The 21,946-nt window shown below is 56.8% G+C and overlaps 1 protein-coding gene across 1 annotated transcript; it reads right to left on the bottom strand.

Annotated features, from left to right (window-relative positions):
* Positions 1-3,014: 3,014 nt before the first annotated feature.
* Positions 3,015-17,168, bottom strand: Efhd2 (EF-hand domain family member D2). The gene is made up of 4 exons (XM_003471184.3): positions 16,785-17,168; positions 5,520-5,667; positions 4,773-4,907; positions 3,015-4,476 (listed from the first exon to the last, which is right to left on the bottom strand). Exons 1-4 carry the CDS (start codon positions 17,093-17,095, stop codon positions 4,345-4,347), a joined length of 726 nt encoding a protein of 241 aa, XP_003471232.3. The 5' UTR covers positions 17,096-17,168; the 3' UTR covers positions 3,015-4,344.
* Positions 17,169-21,946: the final 4,778 nt, after the last annotated feature.

Genomic DNA, 21,946 nt, shown 5'->3' with positions numbered 1-21,946 from the left:
TGGGCACCCGGGTCTTGGGCTGTGGGCCCTGTTCACTGCAGAGGCTGCCCCTGGTAGAGGGCTTGGTGGAAGCTGCCTGGCTCACCTCTGCACTGTTGCCTGAGTTGCACACTGAACAAGGGGTCAGGAGTCTGGTGACAGGAGACAGGATACCTAGTCTCCGTTCTGACCAGTGACTGATGGACCTCAGCCCCTGGGTCACCTCTCTGGGTCTCACACACGTGCACACATGAGGGACTCTGGATCCAGGGGTGCTCACACGCCCATGTCACCCACAGAAAGGACCTGGTTATCCACTGTGCAACCTGTTAACATAACACAGGCAGTCATAGGGTTCACAGAAAAACTGAGCCTTTTTGTGAGGTGGGAGGTAAGGGGGTTGCAGGCTGCTTGTGATTCGGGGCAACTTCCTTGTTTGGAGATGTCTACTAGCTGGGAACCTTCTGGAAGGCAACACCAAACAACCATCCTGAGAGACATCCGAGACCACCTTCCTCTGCCACAGATGCTGAGGGCTCCCGCAGCACTGGGGTACTCCATGAGGGAACAGAAACCCGCGCTGCGGCTGTCCCGCTGTGACCCAGTGATGGTGACCTAACCTCTGGCCTTCCAGTCCCTCATCTATCAAAGTGGAGGTAGCCCGCCTGCAATCCCAGTGCTGGGGAGGCTGAGGCAGGAGGATGATCATGAGTTGAGGCCAGCCTGGTCTCCATAGTGAATTCAAGGCCACCCTGTCTTTTAAAAAGTGCCCTGCCTCCTAGGGCTGTCTGTTTGAGGAGGGTCTGACATAAGGTGGAAACTATATAGGGTTTACTGTTGTTATTGGGGTTCTGATCTAGTGCTTCTGAGAAAGTTCGAGTCCAAGCTAGGCATGGTGGCACACACCTATAACCCAGCTCTCTGAGAGGGTGAGCTACGAAGATTCGAAGTTCAAGGCCAGCCTTAGCAGCTAGCAAGGTTCTGTCTTGAGATAAATTAAAAAGGGCTGGGAATGTAGCTCAGAGGTAGAGTGGCCCTGTGCTCGGTCTCTAGTATGGAAAGAGAGAGAGAAAAACAGAGACAGAGAGAGAGAGAGAGACAGACAGACAGACAGACACAGAGACAGGCAGAGACAGACAGAAAATGAATTAGAGAAACTAAACTATCACTAGGCACGTTAGCCTTCTTCGATCCCTTCCTCAAAATATTTTATGACCCTATAAATATAAAGTTGTGTTTCTTCTACAGATTTTAAAGAACTTCTACTATTTTAAACATGGGCTTGGGACACCAGTTCCTGTACCTGCCAAGTAGACAGTGGTCCCGTGTGAGGTCATCTGTGACCAGAAGGATGGCCTGAGGTGGGGGGTCTGATATGGGTCATCCCTGTATCTCCTCTGGGCCCACAGCGTGTCCAGCAAGCCCTGGGTAAGCAGGCGAAAACTGCCCTCGCCTAGAGCCACGGCTCAGTCCAAGGACTCCCTGTGCACAAGGAATCCCACTCCACCCAGCTGAGCCCCAAGGTCTCCAGGGCCCAGAGCAAGGCCTCCCAGGATCTGCGACAGGACCTGCGACAGCAGCGTCACCGAGCTGTCAAGGACAGGCAGTACTGGAAAAATAAGCAAGAGAAATGTGGCAGAGGTCTGTCAGATGGTGCCCTGGGGCCTTGGCAGAGCAGTGCCAAGGTTGGGTGAGGGCCTGGGAATCCGGCAAGTGCCGCTGACAGGGCCCTGTGTGCGGGCGCTGGGACAGAACTCGGGTGGCAGCTGTTGCCTCTTGGATGAGGCCCGTGGAGGGGGCTGGGGCTGGCGGGATGTCTCCTCCAAAGCAGATGGAAGCCGCAGGGGACGAGAGGGCCCTGGGGACACTAAGTTTAGTTCGGTGTTTGGCGATGGGGCTGGGCCCCAGGGGGGCTCAGGGAGGCTTTAGAGGAAGATGCAACCTGGGGGGGGGGTTGAGGGGCCCCCCACTTCCTGGCCCCTGGATCACTGCTGGCCTCTTCATTCTCAGCACCTCCCGGCCAGGGCCAGGGCTGGCAGCGGGGTGTTGCCAGGCTCTGGCCTGGGACGGCAGCTCCGTCTCTGACCCCCTGGACTCCAGGCTGCGTCCAGCACCAGGCCGGCTGGGGGTGGCTCTGCAGCTTCAGCCATGCCCAGCAGGTTAGGAATTGAGGTCCTTCCTTTGGGCAAGGTGGACTGAGAGGGGGCATATCGCCTCGCCTTGGATTGATGGTGGCTTCTCAGGCATGGCGCGGCACGTGGCACGTGCGTGGGGTGCTGTACCCCACAAAGGAGCTTCCTTCCAGCCTTCCCCAGGCACGGCAGGGAGGAAGCCCGAGGGCGCTGCAGTACCAGCCACGGCCACCCGGGGGGCAGCGGTGCCCAGTTTAACCCCCGCTCTTCCTCCCCCACCTGCCCTCGGAGAGGCCTGCAGACCCCGCTATGCGCTGGTACTGGACCCGCGGCTTGGTGGGAGCCTGGTCTGTCCAGACCCGCACAGAGAGCCTCGGGTTCCACCCCCGGGTGCTTCCAGATGCCTGTGCATGGCTAGGGTGGGAGATGGGGGATGGGGTGGGGTGGCACGTCAATTCCGAACCTTGCAGCGCTCCTGCCTCTTAGGGATGCGGAGTGAACATTGACTGTCCCGCCCTCCTCGGGTGGACGGTGTGTCCAGCGCTAACCACCATGAGATCAGCGCGGCTGTTTCCGTCGGAGAGGTGAAAAAAGCAAGGGTGAGAGGGATGCCAGGAGCTGCACCCTCTCCTCGGTGACCTCCAGGCGAGGTGCAGGCTGCCCAGCCCCGTTGCATCAGAGGAATAAACCTGCACCCTTGTCAGGGGGTGGCTGGAGGATTAATACCCACAGAGCTTTGCAAGAATATGGTGGCTTCTTGTAGGCAAAATTTCTCCATAGAGTCCCGTCTTCCCCACGCTTGGGACACGTCCACCTCACACTGAGGTGACCTCAGGCTGTCCCTTCCTCTCCCAGCCCCATCCCACCCCACTCACCAGCAAGAACCACACACACCTAAGAATATAGAATTTTATCTTATTTTAGTTAAAAAAAATAATCGTACCACCAAATGAAGAAGTAGCTTTTGGGGGTGGGGGGTGAAGGAAATGAAGAAAAATATAAAAAGCCAAAAGCACAAAGAAAAAGGAGATTTTTATATTCATCTGTATAAACATATCCGCTAAGGCAAACGCAATCCAGGGCGAAGGCCACCCTCGGGCCGGCCCCTCCCACGTCCTGCAGGTTCTGAGGCCAAAAAATAAAACCTCTTGAGTCCTTTGGGAGCTCCGGGGCTCCTGGGGCGCAGTACTAAAATAAAGGGTCATCGATCGAGTTAGAAAGCAGTGATGCTGTCATGACACACACTGAATGCTGCATAACGGTGGCCTTGACGGCCGCTGACTTGTCCAAACTGGGTGACGGTCACAGTTTCACGATACACACGGCAAGAGACACAGACACACACATGGGTACACGTGAGCAAGCACACGGGGGGCTTGGCCATGCCCATCTGGCCATGGCACGCGGGTCCCCATGCTTCCTAGGGGTGGGTGTGACAGGCAGGAGCCGCTGGTGACAAAGCTGGGGGTGTCACTCAGGAAGGAGGGTGCAAAAGGGGCCAGGCCCTGCTCCCGGTGTCTGTGCAGACATTTCCAGCCCACCTTGGGGGGGGCCCCAGTCCCTCCTCTCGAGCTTCTCTCCGCAGCTCCCCTGGGACCTTCAGGATATGCACGGGGTGGCGGGGAGCAGTGTTTCTGCACCCCAAGTCTTCCACCCATGATCCCATGGTAGGCCTGGCAGAGTGTGGGCCCATGAGGTAGATGGGCACAGCGGCTCCTCACCCTGCCTGGCTGGGCCCCATCTCTACGTCCCCATAGGGTAACATGGCCTAGGTCCCCTTACCAAAATAGAAGCCCTTCCATCCCGGCAGACTGAGGGGCAGAGCTGGAGGGCCCTGGGGCAGAGTCTTCTGGGTCCTGCTCTAAGCGGACAGCCCTGATCTTTGCTGTCCCCATCTGGTACGGGGCTGTCAGGGGCCCCAGGCAGGGCAGCCTGCAGGTTAGTGCAGGAGGATGGGATGGGATGGGTGAGAAGGACAGGTACACAGGCGTAGAGGAGCCTTGGGCCAGGAGTGTGAGGCGCAGGGCTGCAGGGAGGGCTGGGCCCGGCAGGGGTGGTGCTGGGGTCGCAGCTGTGGGATCAGCAGAAGGAGCAGGCAGTGGCCAGGGAGAGCGTGAGAGCCCTGGACTAGCTCCGTTCGCACGTCAGGGTTAGTAGTGCTCCGGCCGGCCTCCCGTGTGCCTGCCCCGCCTGCCCACTGGGCCCGGCAGGGCCGGTGGTGGCTGCGGCCGCACTACTTGAAGGTGGACTGCAGCTCCTTGAAGGCCGCTTTCCGCTGTTTCATCTCCTCCGCCTGCTTCTTCCTCTCCTCCTGCTCAGCCTTGATCTCCTCCTCGAAGCGGCTGGACATGTTGATGGCCTGCACCTGGGCGGGGAGGGATCAGAGCGGGTAGGGCCTCCGCGCTGGTGCCTTCTGCCCCGTGGTGAGCTGCCATCGCCTCTCTGAGCCTCAGTTTCTCCATTTAGAATCTGGGACCCCCTGGCTCTCTCTAAACTGGGACTGAGGGTCAGCTTCCCCGGGGACCTGCCCTGCTGTCTCCCATGCCCCTGCCCCTGAATGGGGCACATCCAACCTGGCAGGCAGTTGGTGTGAACAGGAAGGGGTGGCACTCGGGCTTGGGGCACAGCTGCCCGGAGGCACGTGGTCCTCAGATGCCTCACCTTGGCCTCGAAGAAGCTCTTGGCGCCCTTGACGCCCTCGGTGGAGACATCGATCTCAGAGAGGCGGGCCAGCACGTGCAGCCCGCTGTCCTCCTCCAGCTCCCCGGCAGCTGCCTTTCGGAAGATCAGGAGGAACTGCAGGGGGAAGATCGTGAGTGTCAGGAGGGAGCCACAGGAGTCAAAGTCCCTGCTGCACCAGGCTGGCCTCTAGCCTGCCTAGACTGGGAGTTGAAGAGCTGGTGTCACCCATCCGTGCCCTTGGCCTCCCTCTCTGGGCCTCAGCTTGGCCATCTGCACAACGGGGGACCTCTTCTTTGTCCACATTTAGCCCCTGCTAACAGCCACCTCCACTTTTCATCTCCTAGCGGCCCCCAGATATTCCATTGGTTTCTTCTTCAAGGAAGGCGCTAATACGCAGCTGCCTGCCATCTCAGTGCCAGGATTGGAACCTGTGACCTCCGGCTCTGAAGGGCTCCCCCAGGCCAGGACTCTCCCAGGGCGCCCCCTGCAGGCCTCCCCATACTCCCTAGGGTCGTATGGCACTGCTCTCTGGCTTTAAGACCCCATTTCCTCCCGGAGCACAGGTCATCCAGGGTGCTGGATGAGCACAGGGTCCTCATCCTGTCTCAGGGTGAGGACCCAGTACTGCAGACAGTCCCATCTCTCAGGGACAAACGGGGCAGGTGTCTCCCAGGCCACTAAGCCCTCGGGCTGCAGTCTCGGGGAGAGGGCTGCAGCAGGACCCACCTCCCGGAAGCTGAGCTTGCTGTCAAAGTCCTCATCCACCTCCTTGATCATGTTTTTCAGGCCCAGGTGGGTCTGGGGAGCCCCAAGTTTCTCCATCATGAGCTTCAGCTCCATCAGATCGATGAAGCCATCGCGCCCGGTGTCGTACCTGTGGGTGCAGAGAGGGGCCTGAGGACTCCTTGGCATCCTTTATAGCTGGCGGCCAGAGGCTCCACAGGATTGGGGCAGGGATCCCAGGGGCTCAGGGGGCGCTCCCCCATCATGTCACTATAGACAGCTAAAGAAGAAATACCGAAGGAGTCGGTGCAGAAGATAAAAACACAACACAGCTGTGGGTGGAGGCACATTTGCTGAAGGCCAGGCTCCAAGATAAAGGCGGAGCGACCACACCTGCATGCCTCCCCAGGGACAAACAAACTACAATCCATATTCTCAACAGCTCCAGCTGGGTGGCCAGGACCACCTGTCCTGTCTCTTCCAAAAAGGTCCTTCTTTCCACCAACTTACTGCCTTCCCACGATCAACGGTACTGAGGTGTCTATGCCTGCAATCTTACTGGTGAATCAGAGCTCTGTCCCGTGTCATATCCACCTCGTGGTCTTGCTTTATCCTTTGAGCAGTGGACTCCTTGGCAGCCCACTTTCCAGGTCCCCTCCCATCTCTCTTGGGAGCTGTCTCACCCTAAATAAAGTTTCCTACTCTTAACCTCCATGGTCCCTCAGAATTCATTTTTTGACTTTGGGGGACTCGGTATATCAGACATCCTGCAGGCTGGGAGCTACTGTATTTCTCTGTATCATTCGGAGGCCCCTTATCAATGTCATCTGTCAAGGCTAGATGAGACCTCAGACCAGACAGAGACCTGCTGCGGGGCTCTGCTCCTGCTTGGTTATTTCTAATGAGGAGGAAATGACCATTTGGCCTGCAGCTCCTTCCTGCATGTTCACCGAAGCTAACCTTGCGCCCAGGCTGTAGCACAAGCTGAAACCACAGCCACTCTGGACCGACATGACTTGGATGAGCGGTGAGACAGAATCCACATTCTACAGAGTGTGGACCTAGCTCTGATCACCTCTGGCAGCTCCTAGCCATGTGCATCCCTATGAACACTTGAGGGACCTCTCAGCCTACTCCCCAGCTCCACTTCTGGTGGCAGAGCTTGTGGGCTAAGGTGGGTGATTTTGTCTGACTGCAGCGTGGTGTGCATGTGTCTCCCAGGCATCAGGACATGTTCTCTGGGGTTCAAAGTCACCCCCAAATTGAGAAGCACAGGCTAAAGGCTGTGAAAGGTGGCCTTTTTGTTTTTCTGGGCTGGGGATCAAACTTCAGGCCCCCAGCTTATGCAAAGGCCCTGGAATAGCACTAACAGGCACTGCAAGTGTTGAATGAATAAATAACCTAAGAATCAAGGCAGGGCCGCCTCTTCCTGTGGGTTTCTTTTCTGCGCCTTTGTCAAGCAGTGGAGCAGAGGCAGGGCCAAGGGTCAGAGTGAGAGGGGCAGGGCTAGGGTGTGGCCAGGGAATAAACTGTGCCTGGGCCCCAGGGAGTGGCAGAGACCCTGGCAGCCTGGCACCAGGATAGTGATACAAGACATCTGGCCTGTACCCTTCCCTTCCCTCTTCTACTCCTAAACTACCTGGCAGTCAGGGTCAGGGTGGGCATTGAAATGCACGCACGTATGTGTGCGTGTGCCTGTGGAGGGGTTTGAGGTGGCCTGCAGGCCTGTCCCCTGCAGGGGGAGGTGTTGCTTTGCCTGGAGCACACAGCCTTCTTACCAGGCGGTCCAAAAGCCTGCCCTGCCTGGCTCCGAGGACAGCTGGGGCGGGGGCTGGCAAACAGGCTTTCCTGTGCCTAATGAGAATTCGTGCAGGCCCTCAGCCCTCCAGCTGGCTGAGTGACAGCGCTGCTGGTGACAGCAGCATGACACAGACAGGCCAGGTCTCTGGAGACCTATGTCCTGGGGACTTGGACATCCTACACAAACACACGTCTTGTTCCTGGGCCATCTTTGGGTTCCCAGCTCCTGCTCCCTTCTCTAGTTAGACATAATCTTTGCACCCCTCACAGCAGCTGCTTCCTGCATCTGCCTTTGTGCTGGAAAATTCATTTGCTTAAGCCCTGTAATAATCCTAGCTTACAGAGGCTCAGAAAGGTTAGGTGAGCCACCCGAGGTCACACAGCAGTCAGGAAAGAGCTGGGCCTACACCCCAGATCCATCACGCTCATAAACAGGTGCATTTGCTCTGTGCCCAGCCCCCTGCCTGTGTCCCTGGGCTGCTTGCAGAACACAGACCGAGTCTGCCGGAGCAGAGGGGAGCATTTGTTCAAGGGGTATAAATAGTTTCCAAGCAAGTGAGTCAGGGGTTGGGAGCCACAGCACAAAACGATGGGACTTAGCAACCCTGGAGGAAACACAGGTCCCACCCCGGGGGAGAGGGTTGGGTGGGAGCAGACAGGCCAGGAGGGGCTGGAGGCTTCTGCCAGGAGGGACTCAGGGGTGGGGCTGGTGCGTCACGCAGGCCACCCCCACCCCCACCAAGGGTCCCTGGGGCATACCAGGCTCCCATTTCTCTCTGGACTTGGGCTCCAAGGTAGGTCAAGGTCAGTGGGGAGCCAGGCTACACTGGCACAGCCCAGGGGTTCTTCAGGGTGGGCATAACACAGCTGCGGGTATTTGTGATCTCTTTCTGGGGAGAGGTCGCTCCTGGCTTCCAGGGATGGAGGTCGGGAGGCTGCTCGATGTCACAGTACACAGGACAGTCCCCACCACAGGTGACCCAGCCCCAAAGGCCTGTGGCATTGAGGGTTAGAAGCCCTGATATGACAGTGTCCCTCACAGGGTCACCTTGAGGACTGACTGAGCTCAGACTCGCTGAGAAATTTGCAAAGATTTGGCCCACAGAGCCAGCCTGTGACCAGAAGCCCGCCTCAAGGGCCAGGCTTTGTGTCCACAGCCCCTGAGCTCCACAGCCCTGCACAGCCAGGGTTAGGTGGGGGCCAGCAGCCCAGGGACTCAGACCCAGGCCGGGTCGCCCCACGCTGCTTCCCTTCAGGCCCCAGAGCCTCAGCTGTCTGTGCTGCTCCCGTGTAAGAGTTTTTTCCAAAGCCACCAGCAACTCAATCTCAGAGGAAGTGCGGTTTAAGTGTCTAAACTTGGAAGGAGGCTTAGGCTGTGAATTCCTCTGTTCCTGGCAGCTCCCAGGTCTGGCTGGGCTGAGGTTCAAACGGTGGTTTCAACCACCACTTGTATCAATCAAGGACCAATCAATTACTGGGGCTGGGTTCCCTCCCTGGCAGGCTGGGCGCCCAGGGGGACAATGCAGGGGCTGGCTCCAGTGCCAACACATCCATCACCAAGGCCAGGTGACAGAGGGCTGGGAGACGTCTGTGCCCTGGGAGAAGGGGGTCTTAGCGGGGGACCATTCCCACCATGTGGCCCAGGCCCCGGCTCAGCCAGGTTCAGGGTTAACTCCATGGCAGAAGGCCTTGAAGCCTGTGCTCAGACAGACCTGGATCCAAACCCCAGCTCTGCCACCTGCTGGCCGGTCACCTGGGCACCTAAACCCAAAAACCTCAATTTCCCCACGCACATCAAAGAACTGAGATGAGACTCAGAGAGATGACGGAAACTTTACACCTTAGCTCAGGGCCAGGCGTGCAGGACACATGGATACATGCTAACGGGACCAAGAATTACTGCTGTTAGTGCTGTAACGGGTAAATGCAGGTAGGGAAATAAAATGGCCAGTTCATAGTAGGTACTTAAAAATCTGTCAGTTTCATTACTATAACAATGGTTGTTATATGAATTTTTTTTTCAGCACTAAGGATTGAACCCAGGGCCTTTGCACTAAGCTACATTCTTAGGTCTTTTTACATGTACATTTTCAGACAGGGTCTTACTAAGCTGCTCAGCATGGGCTAGACTTGCAATCCTCCTGCCTCAGCTTTCCAGAGTGCTAGGATTACAGGTGCGTGGCACAACACCCTGATACTCACTCCATTAAGTACTTTACACATATAATATTTAAGAATGGTGATGTTGGGGCTGGGGATTTAGCTCAGCGGCATAAGCGCCTGCTTTGCAAGCACATGGTCGTGAGTTCGATCCCCAGTATGAAAAAAAAAAGGTGATATTGGTAATGCTGATTAAAAAAATACACATTCTCCTGGGGGCTCTGGTCCTGATGGTGCAGGGCTCGGGAAAGGCTCACGGGGACCAGCCTGGTCCTACCTCCTTTCCTACTAGGCCCAATAGAAAGATCCCTGCAACCTGAGCACGGAAGTGTACAGGTGAGCAGACTCTCCTCCTGAGGCCTTTTCCTCAGCTGGAAAGGCTCAGAGGGTCCAGGAGAAGGGCGGTCACGCCCAAGACCCACCCAGAGTCTCCATTTGCTTCCTATTATGGAGGGATTTGGGACCAGCGAGGACAGCCAGCAGCCTGAGGTCACATGGTGGGTGGACCTCAGGACTCCACTGGCTGGCAGCTTTCTTTCCCGCTTCTCCCTGGTCCATAGAGTGCCCCTTTCTCGGGCTTGGGGGACCGGACTGAGAGCCCCATGTGGGACTTGCTCGGGAAGCCAGTGCCATCCAGCAGGCTGGGAGCTCAGCACTTTTCTCCAGCTCCGGAGGGAGGCTGCGGGGCCTGGCATGGTGCCCACATTCCTATCTGCCTCCCCTGAATAGTTCTCAGCAGCTGCTGCCCTGGACAGTGGTGACAGAATCCCTCCCATCCCCCACTGAAATGGCACACGGGCTGCCACCCAGCAGACCCTGCCCTTAGGTTGAGCTCCAGTCCCACCCGGTTGGCTGCTTCTCTGCTCCTGGATCCTACATTCTGATAACCAAGGGGCACAGGCGTGGCAGTGGCCATAGCATCAGTGCCCTGCCCTGTACTGAGGCCTGTGCCCTTTACACCGACATGGCTACTCTGCTGAGCCCTGTCTATGCCAAGTGTTTGGCATCAGATCTTTATAAGAACTTGGCGAAACAGGCATAAACATCCCCATTTAATGGACGAGGAGACTGAGGCTTAAAAAGGAAGTGAATCGGCCAAGGTCAGAGGCAACAAGGGTGTAGCTGGGACTCCAACCAGGCCTGAGAGAAAAGGGGTGGCATTCTGCTACTATCAGACTGGCATCAGAGCATTTCTGAGCTAGAGGGACACTTTATTAAACCCATCAGGAAGACCAAATTCCCAATGAAGTTTTCCTGCTTGGTGTTTTGATTACCTCCGAGGACAGGACACACACTGCTTCCTTAAGGTGGCTGGTTTTGGCTGTGTCCCCTCTCTGGAGCAGCATGACAGCTGTTGCACAGGCAGAGGAGGGGAGCAGCTGGCTTGAGAGAGAGGACAAGGGACCCCAATTCTGTCACCTTCCACTGCATTCCAGTGCTCTGCTAAGGGCCTTCCGGGCATGGCGGGGCCCTGGTGGGCAGGTGGCTGGAGAGGGCGTTGTACTCTGCTGAGGGCTCAGAAGCCTGTGGGCCCACCTGGCTGTGGACTCAGCATTCAACTTGTTAAAATCTCCACCACTGCCTCCCTCCCGGCCTGCTCTTCCTCATGACCGTGATTATTAGGATACTGACTATACAGACATTTATTGAATGCCTTTCATAACCGCTGTCCATTGTCATTTAGTTTATTGGTGACTGCATTCTTTATTATCCCTGAGCAGCTCGGACAGATGAAGTGACCTAGCTGGGGTCACTCATAGGTCGCTCACCTTTAGGCAAGTGGCAAGGCCGGGCTATGGGCTGGCTTGACCACACCTGCAGGGATCTGGTAAAAATGCAGACTCTGATCTGACAGGTTTGGGGGCACATGGGGTCTCTACACTGTTAATAAACTCCAGGGTGCAGCTGACGGGGTTGGCAAACTCAGGTTCAAATCCTGCCTCTGGCCACATTGCCGTGTGACTCTGGATTCAACCATTCGGATACTCAGTCCCCGCGTAGGTAATATGGGTGATGAGAAGCTCGTACTGGGCTAAGAAAAGACTCAACAGTGGCCGGATGAGGGGCTGAGGGCTAGGGTGGGCTCCTCTGTGCATGGGACTGCCTGGGCCTGGCCCTGGATGGCCACACCTGCCCAGCACTGAAATGTCCTCCACTATCCTTGAAAAGTGGAAGTCAGCCAAGGAGAGGGTAGCTGGGCAGCTGCGGGCAGGCAGCTGTGGGAGGGCGTGGGGACTGTCCCTGCCAAGCCAGCAGAGTGACTGTACCTCCTCTGGCTTGGCTGGCCTCATGGGAAGGGCCTCCGACCTGCCTTGAGCCAATGGGGCCTGGGAAAGAGCCCAGAGTCTTCCGGCCAAAGCCAGGCCCAGGCCTGGCACCCAGGTTGCAGGACAGGACAGACAAGATGGGTAAAAACAGAAGGCAGGCAGGAAGGCCAGGGGGACCCAGAAAGTCCCCAGAGGAGGTTGAGAAAAGGTGACTCAGAGGCAGACAGGAAGTAGGAGGAACAGAGTGGGCCCCGGGTCAGGAAGTCCTCCCTCCCCAGGGTGCTGGGCAGCTCCTCAAGAGAGCCGAGCTCTGTGCTGCAGCAGGCAAGGACCGTCTCTGCTTCCACTGATGGCTCCCCTGCGGCTCTGGGGGCGTCCTCACCCTCAACCAGGACCACCGTCCACTTGGCCTCTGGGGGCTCTGCAGGTGCACCTGCTTCTAACCTTAAAACCTCAAACAAGTGACCCAACCTCTTTGAGCCTCCATTTCCTGATCTATCAAGCAAGGACAAGGATCACATCCACCTCCCCGAGCCGGTGTGAGGTTCAGCTGATCCCCGGGGACCAAAATCTGTTCCACTGGCAGCAGTAATAACCTCTCCCCGGCAAGGGGACACAGCAGCAGCTGGCTGAGGGGCACGTGGCTGCAGTGATAGATTTTGGTTCATGGCAGGAGTAAGGGGCGTCTCTGTTCCTAGGTCTGGGGTCCCCCCCACCCGCCCCAATGAGCCATTACCATTTTCTGAGACTTTAAGCCTCTCAAGGGCACACACTGGATTTTTTCTCCTTCTTCCTCTTCATTAGAACTTGCACAAGCTTAATAAAATATCTTTTGGATGAATAAGCAAGTGGACCGCAACTTGTCTTCCATAAACGCCATCCCGCGGCCCGGGCACCGTCACACCTATTCGTCAATACTTTACCAGGAAGGCTCTGGAGTCCCAGGGAAAACCAGAGGCTCAGAGAAGCCAGTACCCAGCGGGGCGGGGACAGGCAGAGGCTGGAGTCCCGGTTTTGTGTCACTCCAGGGCTATTTGCTCTTCTTTTTTTCCTGGCACCTGCCTTCCACATAATTAAGTGATAATGAATTCATTTCTCCATTTTTGTTATTTATCAAAGCCATATGTAGCTGTCAATCATGGTCTGTTTGGCAGGAGGAAAGCAGGATGCTCACACCAGGTGTCTGTCACTCTGGTCCAAGGCAAAAGGGTTGTGGCCAGTCTGGCAGCCCCGGTAGGGGAAGTGGAGGCAGCCAGCAGCCGGAAGCCGGTGTGGGGGCTGCCTCAGCGTCATCCCTATGGGGTGACACCAACCGGGAGAGGGCTATGCTGGGCTGGGCATGATGGTGACAGTGACTTAGTTAAGTACTTTCTGTGTGCCAAGTGCTGGGTTACTAAGTACTCTCCAGTCCCACAGTGTGTAGAGTCTCATCTCTGTCTCAGAGTCTGGAACGCAGTCGCAGACAGGTTTAAGTAACTTGCTCCAAGGCCCACAGCTGGGATTTGAACGGGGCTGTGGGTTCCTAAGTCCCTGCTCTTGACACTGAAGGAAGGGTGGACAAGGCGGGGTGGCCTCAGGAGCTGTGAGGATAAGAACAGCCAGGAGGAAAGGGAAGCCTGCCTGCCTGACGCAAGGGGTCACGCGATAAGGTGGGGGAGGAGCTGGGGACAGGGCCGGGCTGGACAGGAACTAGGCCACCTTCCTCAGATTCCCCACGGCGGCCTACCTTTGGGCAGGTCTCAGTTTACAGAGCCCCACAGAGCCTCTCCTAGGCTGTGGCCAGCCAGGGGTGGGCACCCCTGAGGTCACTTCCTAGAAGGAGGGAGAAAGGTGGGGGGTTCGAGGTGGGGATACAGTCTTAGGCCACAGGAGGGCAGCTGAGAGTCCAGACTTCAAGACGTGATGCCCAGTGTGCCCAGTACCTGGCTGGCTGAACCCCGTGTGTATCATCTCCAAGTCCTGGCCCAAGAAGCAAGGCCACTGTCCCCACTGTCCAGACAAGGATGAAGACCTTCCCGTGACCCTAAGCAAATCACTACCCCTTCCTGGGCCTCAGTTTCCTTTTCTTTTAGAGTGGGGAGGAGGGCTGAAGTCAACCCTCAAGCTCTGGGAGGAGGTGCATGGCTGTGACCTGAGGACCAGGGATGGCAGAGTCCCTCAGTCCCTCCTGAACAGCGTCCTCAGGAGGCACCTACAGCACACCTACTCCCCATGGTTCTGACGTTGCAGACCAAGGTCAGAGCAGGAGGACCTTGGGAACTGTAGATACAGCCTGCTCCTTGAACAGATGGGTAGACTGAGGCCTGGCAAGGGCCAGCTTGATGGAATGGAAGGCTAGCTTCCTAGCTGTGGCCCGCCGAGGAAAGGTTGGCTCCCAATCCTGCACCCACTGTGTCGGCCGACTGTGGCACGGGTCCTCAGGGTGCAGGCTCTCTCTGCCCTGCCCTATGTTCCCAGCAAAGCCCTGGCTGTGATCCCTGGGCCCTGCTGGGACCCAGGAGGCTGCAGTCCCACTCAGACAGAGAAAGCAGAACGGGTGGTTTTGTCCTCCAGAGAGCCCGTCTGTTGGCCGCTCACAGCCGGGACTGGGCTGGGCTGGGCTGGCACAGTGAAGCCTTGTTTCCTTGAATACAAACTCTGCAGCCTTCCACCCTGGTCAGCACCCCCAGCGGGTGGCACTTCCTCTTCTGTAAGTCCAGCTTCTCAGCCCTTTCCTGTCCCCTCACACTCTTCGCAACACCCCAACCAGCACTGCCAGTGACGAGAGATGGGTGGCTTGGAGGAGTTCAGCTTCCCCTCATCCCTGCCAAAGCACCCCACATCAAACTGGCCCCCAAACAGCACACTTCACAAAGGCAGGCTCAAGACACTTCCACCATGGCCCTGGCAACCAAAATGCAGCCTCCCATGCCCTGCTCACTTGGGGGTGCCAGGTCCTCCCAAATAGCACTTTGTGGGGGGGTGGTGGTAGGGATGCCATAGAAGCCCAAGAGGAGGGCTCTAGGGGAAGGAAGAAACGGGGTTCAAGGTGGGTACGTGATACGGAACAATCAGCCATGCATTCGGAAGATGTGAGTGGATGCAGGTGCCTGTCGTGGGAAACCCGGAAAGGAACATAAAGGTTTTGAAGTCACAGACCCTGGTTTGAGTCCCAGCCCCACCATTTTCTAGCTGTGTGGTTTCAGCAAGCTATTTGACTCGTCTGTCCCCCTGTCCCCCAGTCCCTCACGGACACAAGGGCGATGAGAACAGCTCAGTTAGAGCATTGCGGGGGAGGCCTGATGAGCTCATTCAGGCCTCCGTCCTATCAAGGCTGGGATCTGTCCTTGGGCAACTGCCTGCCTCTGGCTCCTCCACCGGGCAAGCGCTGCGAGGGAGGGCTCGGGACTTTTCAACCTGTTCTTCCTGGAACATGGAAACCCCCTCTCCGGGCTTTGAGGACCAGGACCTGGAGTCACAGTGGATTTGCACACAGAGGTCCTGCACAGGGGGGCAAGGATTTGACTCCCGAAATAGCACGGGGTTTCCAGCCACCAGGGGCCAGGAACCAAAACTCTCTTCCCTTGTGTGGGGGTCGAATGGGGAAGCTACGCCAGAGGGAAGTGGGGAGAGTCTGCCTCACACTGCGGGCCTGTTCCCACAACGCCCCTTCCTGGACTTCCTGCTCTGTGTCTGGGCACTGCCAGCTACGTGTGGGGGGCTGATACCCTTCTGCCTGCACAGCCAAGGCGGGGCCAGGCTTGTGGCACCTCTCCCTCAGCCCTGGGCTGCCTGTGCCAGCTGGGCTAGACCTCTCATCTCTCCCACCTAGGCCTCAGCCTCTAGATGGTCTTCCCCCTTCTGACCCACTCGGCCCCAGGCCCCAGTACCAGGGCTGTCCACTCTCTGGGACCAGTGGCGGGGGATGGGCTACAGGAGGTGGGGAAAGCCACCAAAGGGAGGGACTGGATGCTTTCATCATCAGTGGGCACAAACATAGCTGGGGGACAGTGGCCACCCACCTCAAGTCCCCGTATGGTGGAGCAAGGGATAGACCTGAAGGGGAACTGGGCCCCCCAAGAGTATCATGCTTTGAATTCTGCTGTTGGAAGAGCTGTGCCCACCAGCCCGGGGGTGCCCGTTTAACCTGGAGAGGGCACAGTGTGTGGGGTAAAGGGCAGGACTGGCAGGAACGGGGCATCAGCTAGGATAGGAGTAGGCCAGGGCACCTGGGACCCTTCCTAGGGAGGGAAGGGGCAGCACGGAGGTGGGGGGCTTCAGACAGAGGTAGAAGCAAGGTGCAGGGACGTGGGGTGGGGCAAGAGGAGGAGGGAGGTTGGGCGAGGAGGAAGGCAAAGCCCTGAGGCACTCGGCCTGGGGGAGGACGGGGCAGTTTACCTGCATGGAGGGTGGGGAACAGGGATTAAGGGGCCCCTCCCTGGGAAGGCCATCAGCTCGAGGGTGTGGGGGAGGGAGCGGAAGGGGCTAGAGAGTCGCTGCCCCCAGTTTACCACACTAGTAAACGCTGAAGAACTCGAGGGTGGGGGTGCCCCCATCACAACCCAGTCTGCGGGGATCTGAGTAAGCGGAGGAAATGAGAAAACCCCAGCGAAGTGATGCGTGTGGTACAGGTGCTGGGGATGCCCCACCCCGACAGGCACTAGGGGTGCGTGGGGTGGGAGTGCCAGTTGCTGGGACGTCGTCCCTGGGTTTCCGTGTGTGGGTTGGGGGCGGTGGGCAGGGTCACCAGCAGCCGAGGGGTCCTGGGCCTGAGCTGGGTCTGGCGCCCATGTGTGGCAGTGCCTGGCCTCGCGGTTGCCTGGAAGGCGCCTGGGGTCCCCGGTGTGGGGACTCTCGGTGTAAGGGCACAGTATCCTCAGGAGGTGGGGTCACGTGCCAGGGACGGGGATCCCCAGACCCAGATGCGTGGGTCTGGAAGCCGCGTGATGCCCGGGAAGGAGGTGCCGAGTCTGCAGCCCTGGCGTGCGGGATTCTGGGGCGCGTGCCTGGTGGCTGGGGCCCGGGGTGGCGCGGGAGCAGGGGAAGGGGGCCGGGCACTCACTGTTTGAACATCTTCTCCATGTCCTTGATCTGCTTCCTGGAGAACTCCTTGAACTCGGTGTAGGGGTTGAAGACGCGGCGGCTGGGCGACTGGGGCTCCCCGATGCCCTGGTTGAGGTCCGCGCGCCGCAGCAGCTTGGCGCTCAGCTCGTCGTCCGCGCTGCCCAGAGCCTCGGCCGCCTCGTCGGGCGCCCCGGAGCCCCCCGCGGCCGCCGCCCCGTTCAGGCCCAGCTGCCCGGCCGCCTCGCCGCCGCCCTCGCCTTCCATCTGCAGCCGCCGGCTCAGCTTGGTGGCCAGCTCGTCCGTGGCCATGGTGGCCCGCGCGGCGCTGCTCGGCCCGGCCTCCGCTGCCTCGCGCCGCGCGCTTCCTTTTCCTGACACTGCCCGGCCGGCACCGCCCCGGGGTGGGACTTCGGGGACCGCCCGCCCCGCCCCGCGTCCCGCCTCCCCCGGCCCGCGCGCCCTGCACCCCGGCCCTTTCAGTCGCCCGCGTCTCGCGCCCCCGCCGCGCTGGGTGCACCCCGCCGTCACTAACCCCCGGGAGGCTGGGCCTGGGAGGGATCGCGCCCCCCATCATGTTCTCAGGAGAGTAGCCGAGCCGCCGCGGGAAGGGAGAGGGGTCACCCGGCCGAAGTTGGGGTGGGTGGGGGTCGGGGGTCTGGGTGGCATCCCCGCAGCCCCTTCTCTGGATTCCCCACGCTGTGGAGTCACCATCCTGGATCTGTGACACTCGATCGGTTGCCATGGAGACACGGAGGCGAAACACTGGCGTTCTCTGCGAGGGTTGCAGGGTCTGGAGAAGGTGGACCTGCGGGCCTGCGACCAGGAGGCCAGGGTGGAGGGAACCCAGGCGGCTTTCTGCACCGACGCACCAGAAGCAGATGGGGCCCGGCTCATTCCTGGAAAGATCTTGCAAGTTGGGGAGAAGGACAAGGGACAGAGTGGTCCTCTCCCCCAGGGCCGCACCAGCAAAGGGATGACTCTGCAGAATAGCTGCTGGGCCAGGCTGTTGCCTGTGACTCCACTTTCAGGGGACAGGGAGAGCTCTACGTTGCTATTTGAAGGAGACACAAGAGGAAAGGTGTTCTCAAAGGCTCATAGGACAGAGCTGGGGGAAGAACCCAGGAGGATTTATCTCTGTGATCCAGTCTGTCACCATAAAACTGCAAAGCTCCAGCCTGGGAACCCCTGGCTGTAATACAGATTCCCAGGCTCCAACCCAGACAAACAATGCTAATCTCAAGGGTGGGACCCAGGACTCCGAATTTCAAAGAGCACCCAGGGAAGGTGGTGTCACAAGCTTGAGACAGGACTGTGCATTAAATGTTAGGACAGTGCTGAGGGTCCCTGTAAAGCCATGCCCACCAGCCAAGGTCCAAATAGGGGTGCAGGGCCTAAGAACGACAGTGGGGGTTGAGAACCCCTGAGAAGCTGCAGCCAGACAGTGGCTACAAAGCGACTGGCACAGAAAGACATTCAAAAGACAGGTGTCGCTTAGTTTCCGAACATTACAGAATGGAAAGGTATTTTAAAGAATGAAACAAAAAAACCCTCGGAGTTCATAAAATATGAAATTATCATTCACTTGTTCATAAGGATAAAAATGATCAGCGCCAATGATTTTTTTTTTTCTTTTGCAAAGCTCAGAATTAAGTTTCTGTTAGTCTTGGGAAGTTTTTCCATTTATTTACAAAGTTCTATATGTCATTCCTACCTGATTCTATATGTCATTCCTACCTGAGGGACCAAACAGAAGAAAATTGATGCTATTTAATGAATGCAAAATGATCTCTGTAGATGCTTAGCTTGTCCAATTCTTGGTCTTCTTCACAAAGCAGCTAATTTACTTTCAAAACTCTGAGGAGTCTGTTTACCCCCAAATTATGACTTCTAAAGATTGGCATGAAAGAAGTCCACCTCTGTTATATTTTGCATCAGCTTGACATGGGAACAAACTTCACAGCAAGAACACATGAGGGTTTTTTTTTTTTTTCTTGGAAAACCACAGATATATGTGGTTTTATCACTAAAACTGGGGTTTTTCCTTGAATGGCTTGGACTGGCTGTGTGGATTTGGCTCCCTGGTCAGCTTCCTACTTGGCTCCTGTACAGCTGGGGGCAGGGGAGGAGGGAGGAGATGGGCATGGTGACACACAGGTGCAGGAGCTCCCTTTTAGTACCTGTTGCATCTTGTAAAAAAGGGGGCTTCCCACTGGAGCCTTGCTGAACTTAAACTCAGAGCTCAGGAAATGCTGCCCGAATGCGTGAATCTTCTTGACACCTCGGGCTGACTTTTCACACAATGTGCAGGGTTTGCAGGCCCTGCGACCACAGAGACCACAGAGCAGGAGCACGAGCTGTCTGCTGCTTGCCTTCCCTTTTGAGGCCTGAGACTCGGGGGGCCGCCCATACAGAAACCACCCAGATGTGATCTGCCCCAAAGCCAGAGATGCGTGCTGGGAGCTCATTTTGTTTGAACCTTTTTGAACTTGGAAATCCAAGGTCCTTGCATTTCAGGAAAATCATTTGTTTCAGCCCCAAAACCCAAAGAAGTTGTGAAGGAGGAAAAAAACCTAATTGATGAGCTCTGACTGGAGAGGAAACTTCCAGGAATACCAGTGGCCTCTTTCTTGGGGATCATGGTTTCTGCATGAGCCTCAGCTCTGTGCCCCAAACATGGATTCTGGCAGCAAGAAAGAATCGGCACTGGTGACACATTGCAGCATTTGGTCATGTGGAAAGAATGATCTTCAGGAAAAATCACACCCTCAGTAAAGGATTTTTACAGAGTCTGGGGTGAGCGAGAGCCAATTCTGACGCTATTCCAGCAGCGAGGGAGCAAGGCCGACTTAGTCATCACTGACTTGTTTCTTTCCTTCCTCCTACATCCACTTGTGTAACTGTCTTTTGGGAAGGGATGAAATAACATTAAGAAAAACAACAGCACTGTGCAAAAGAGGGGTGGGGTACAAGGATGGCAGAATGCTTTGGGAAGAAGAGCTCTTGGGGTTCAAGGGGAGGTGGCTTGAGCAATGGAGGACATTCTGGAGCCTGCCAGAACTGGGTGGTCCCTCCAGCCCGAGATGCTGGGAAAACACCAGGGGATTGGCGAGCTTCGAGAGAGAAAGTTGACTCATAACATGCAGCATCCACGTAGCGTGTTACAAATACCAGCATACTAATAAATCATCGCAAACACACTGCGGCCGGTCGTCAGGAATCCCTTGATGGGCTGAGAAACGTGCTGGGAGGTGGAAGGTAGTCGGCGGGAGCAATCGGGTGAGACAGGACTGGAGTGGAAGGCTGGGTGGCCTCAGAGGCTTTTTCAAATCTGGAAGTCATGCAAGGAAGGGGTGAAGTAAAGGGGCAAGGTGCATATGGTGACATCCAGGCACTTAGGGAGCCCTGAGCAGGTGGAAAGGGGATGGAGGGGACAACAGCTGCATTGAGGGGGTCCAGGTGCAGGTGGCCCTGTTTGGAGGTCGCTGGAAACCAGCTTAACCCTCGAGCTGCCTTTTGGGGTTATCGTGGATACTTTGAATGTATTTGAGTTCCTAGATGGTCTTGCAGTGGGTGTGTGTGTCCAACGGGGCATGACTCTAAGTCACTGGTTACATTTAACACCCTGAGTGACCTAAGCCTTAGCCCTTTTTTAAATTCCCAAAGAGTGTGTGTGTGTGTGTGTGTGTGTGTGTGTGTGTGTGGCGGGGGAGGCGGCACCTTAAAACTCAACAGCGCTGCGTCTGCAGTGGCCTCCTGGAGCCTTTCCAAAGATGCTGCTCATCTGGGCAGCACGCTGTGAGTTTTATGCTGGCAGCGGGTACTCTGAGGAAGCGGTATGCAGCTAGATCCATGCAATCAAGGCTCATTTATTAAGCGTGCTGGGGTTTGGGCTCTGGTCCTGGAACACTGCTGGTTGGCAGCCCCTGTGGAAAGGGCCAAAGTAGCCAGGTTGAAGTGTGAGATTTACTGGACCTCACACTGGGAACTAGGAGAGGCTACTAGTTTCCAGCAGTCAGCCCCTCCCCCTTGTGAGGACCCAGCGCTTAGTACTGTGAAGCGGTTCTAAGTTACCTGGGTTCTACCCACATGACTTCTCATCTCAGTATCCAGCGTGGTACCTGGCCCTGGCTGAATGCTGGAATAATATTTGTTGAATGAATATGCAATGGCCTGCTCTGCCAGAAGGCTAGGAAAATACTGGGTGCTTTCTCAGTGTCCCCTCCAGAGCATCTGGTGGCCCATTTGTAGGTCTGAAAGTCATTGCCAAGAAAGAGAAGCTCCTAAAGGGACACTTTTGTGCACCCACATGACTCAACACAAAGGTTACAGGAGCTCTTAGAACACAAGCTTCTCAAGTGTCTCTCCTCAGTCTCCTCCAGGGAGGTGACGGTGGCATCAGATAGGGGTTGGGGCCATGTGACCTGCTGGTCCTTGGGCATCTCGGTGGCACAGAGGTCATTTAAACTGCGCTCTGCTCAGGAGACAGGTCTGAAGGAGTAAATAGAAGGAAGGTTTCTGCACGTGGTCACTGCGGGGCACCGGGAGCTTGGACACTGAAAGGGACACTGTAAATTTAATCCTCAAAGGACTCATGCAGAGAAAGGCAGAGTCAGGTGAAAGGGACAGTATGTCCCTCGAGGGCACCTGAGGTACCAGGTGAGGACAGCAGGTTCTCAGATAGGGGTGTGCTGCTGGTGCCAGGGGGAAGCAGGTGTGTGTCATGAAGGTGCCATCTGGTCAGGCGTGGGCCAGGGGAAGCTGGACTTCAGGCCACCATGCAAAGGTTGCTCGCTGATGGCCACGGCAGTGTGGTGTGATGGGATCAGAGCTGGGGGTGAATGTCCCAGGGGAATGATCTTGGGCAAATTACTGGGCCTTTCTGGCCTCAGTTGCATTGTCTATGAAATGGGATACTGCCGTCTTCTGGCAGGACTTGAGAAGATTAGATGAGAAAACAGTGTAAGATGTTCAGTGTTGCTCTGGGCATACAATAAAACTCAAAATGCTCCCCATGGCGAGCATAGGGATCATCTGGTTTGCTAGTAGTCATGGGAGGGCAATAATCATGCAGACTGTATCACCCTGCCCTGGGGACAGTTTAGGGTTGTCGAATCTGCTCCACTGCCTATGTTTATAACCAGCTGAATTTGCTCACCTGTC

The sequence above is a fragment of the Cavia porcellus genome, unplaced genomic scaffold (assembly GCF_034190915.1).
Source record: "Cavia porcellus strain 051 isolate PalLab524CR breed Dunkin Hartley unplaced genomic scaffold, mCavPor4.1 scaffold_25, whole genome shotgun sequence".
In the NCBI taxonomy this organism is placed as follows: Eukaryota; Metazoa; Chordata; class Mammalia; order Rodentia; family Caviidae; genus Cavia; species Cavia porcellus.
Note: the sequence above shows the minus strand (reverse complement) of the source record. Positions and strands in the feature narration are given on the sequence as shown.

Coding starts and splice junctions, on each gene's coding strand:
- Efhd2 (XM_003471184.3), bottom strand. CDS start 17,095: ATGGCCACGGACGAGCTGGCCACCAAGCTGAGCCGGCGGCTGCAGATG. Junction 5,668..16,784: donor ATGGAGAAGATGTTCAAACA/GTGAGTGCCCGG, acceptor CTGCACCCACAG/GTACGACACCGGGCGCGATG. Junction 4,477..4,772: donor AGAGCTTCTTCGAGGCCAAG/GTGAGGCATCTG, acceptor CTCCCCGCCCAG/GTGCAGGCCATCAACATGTC.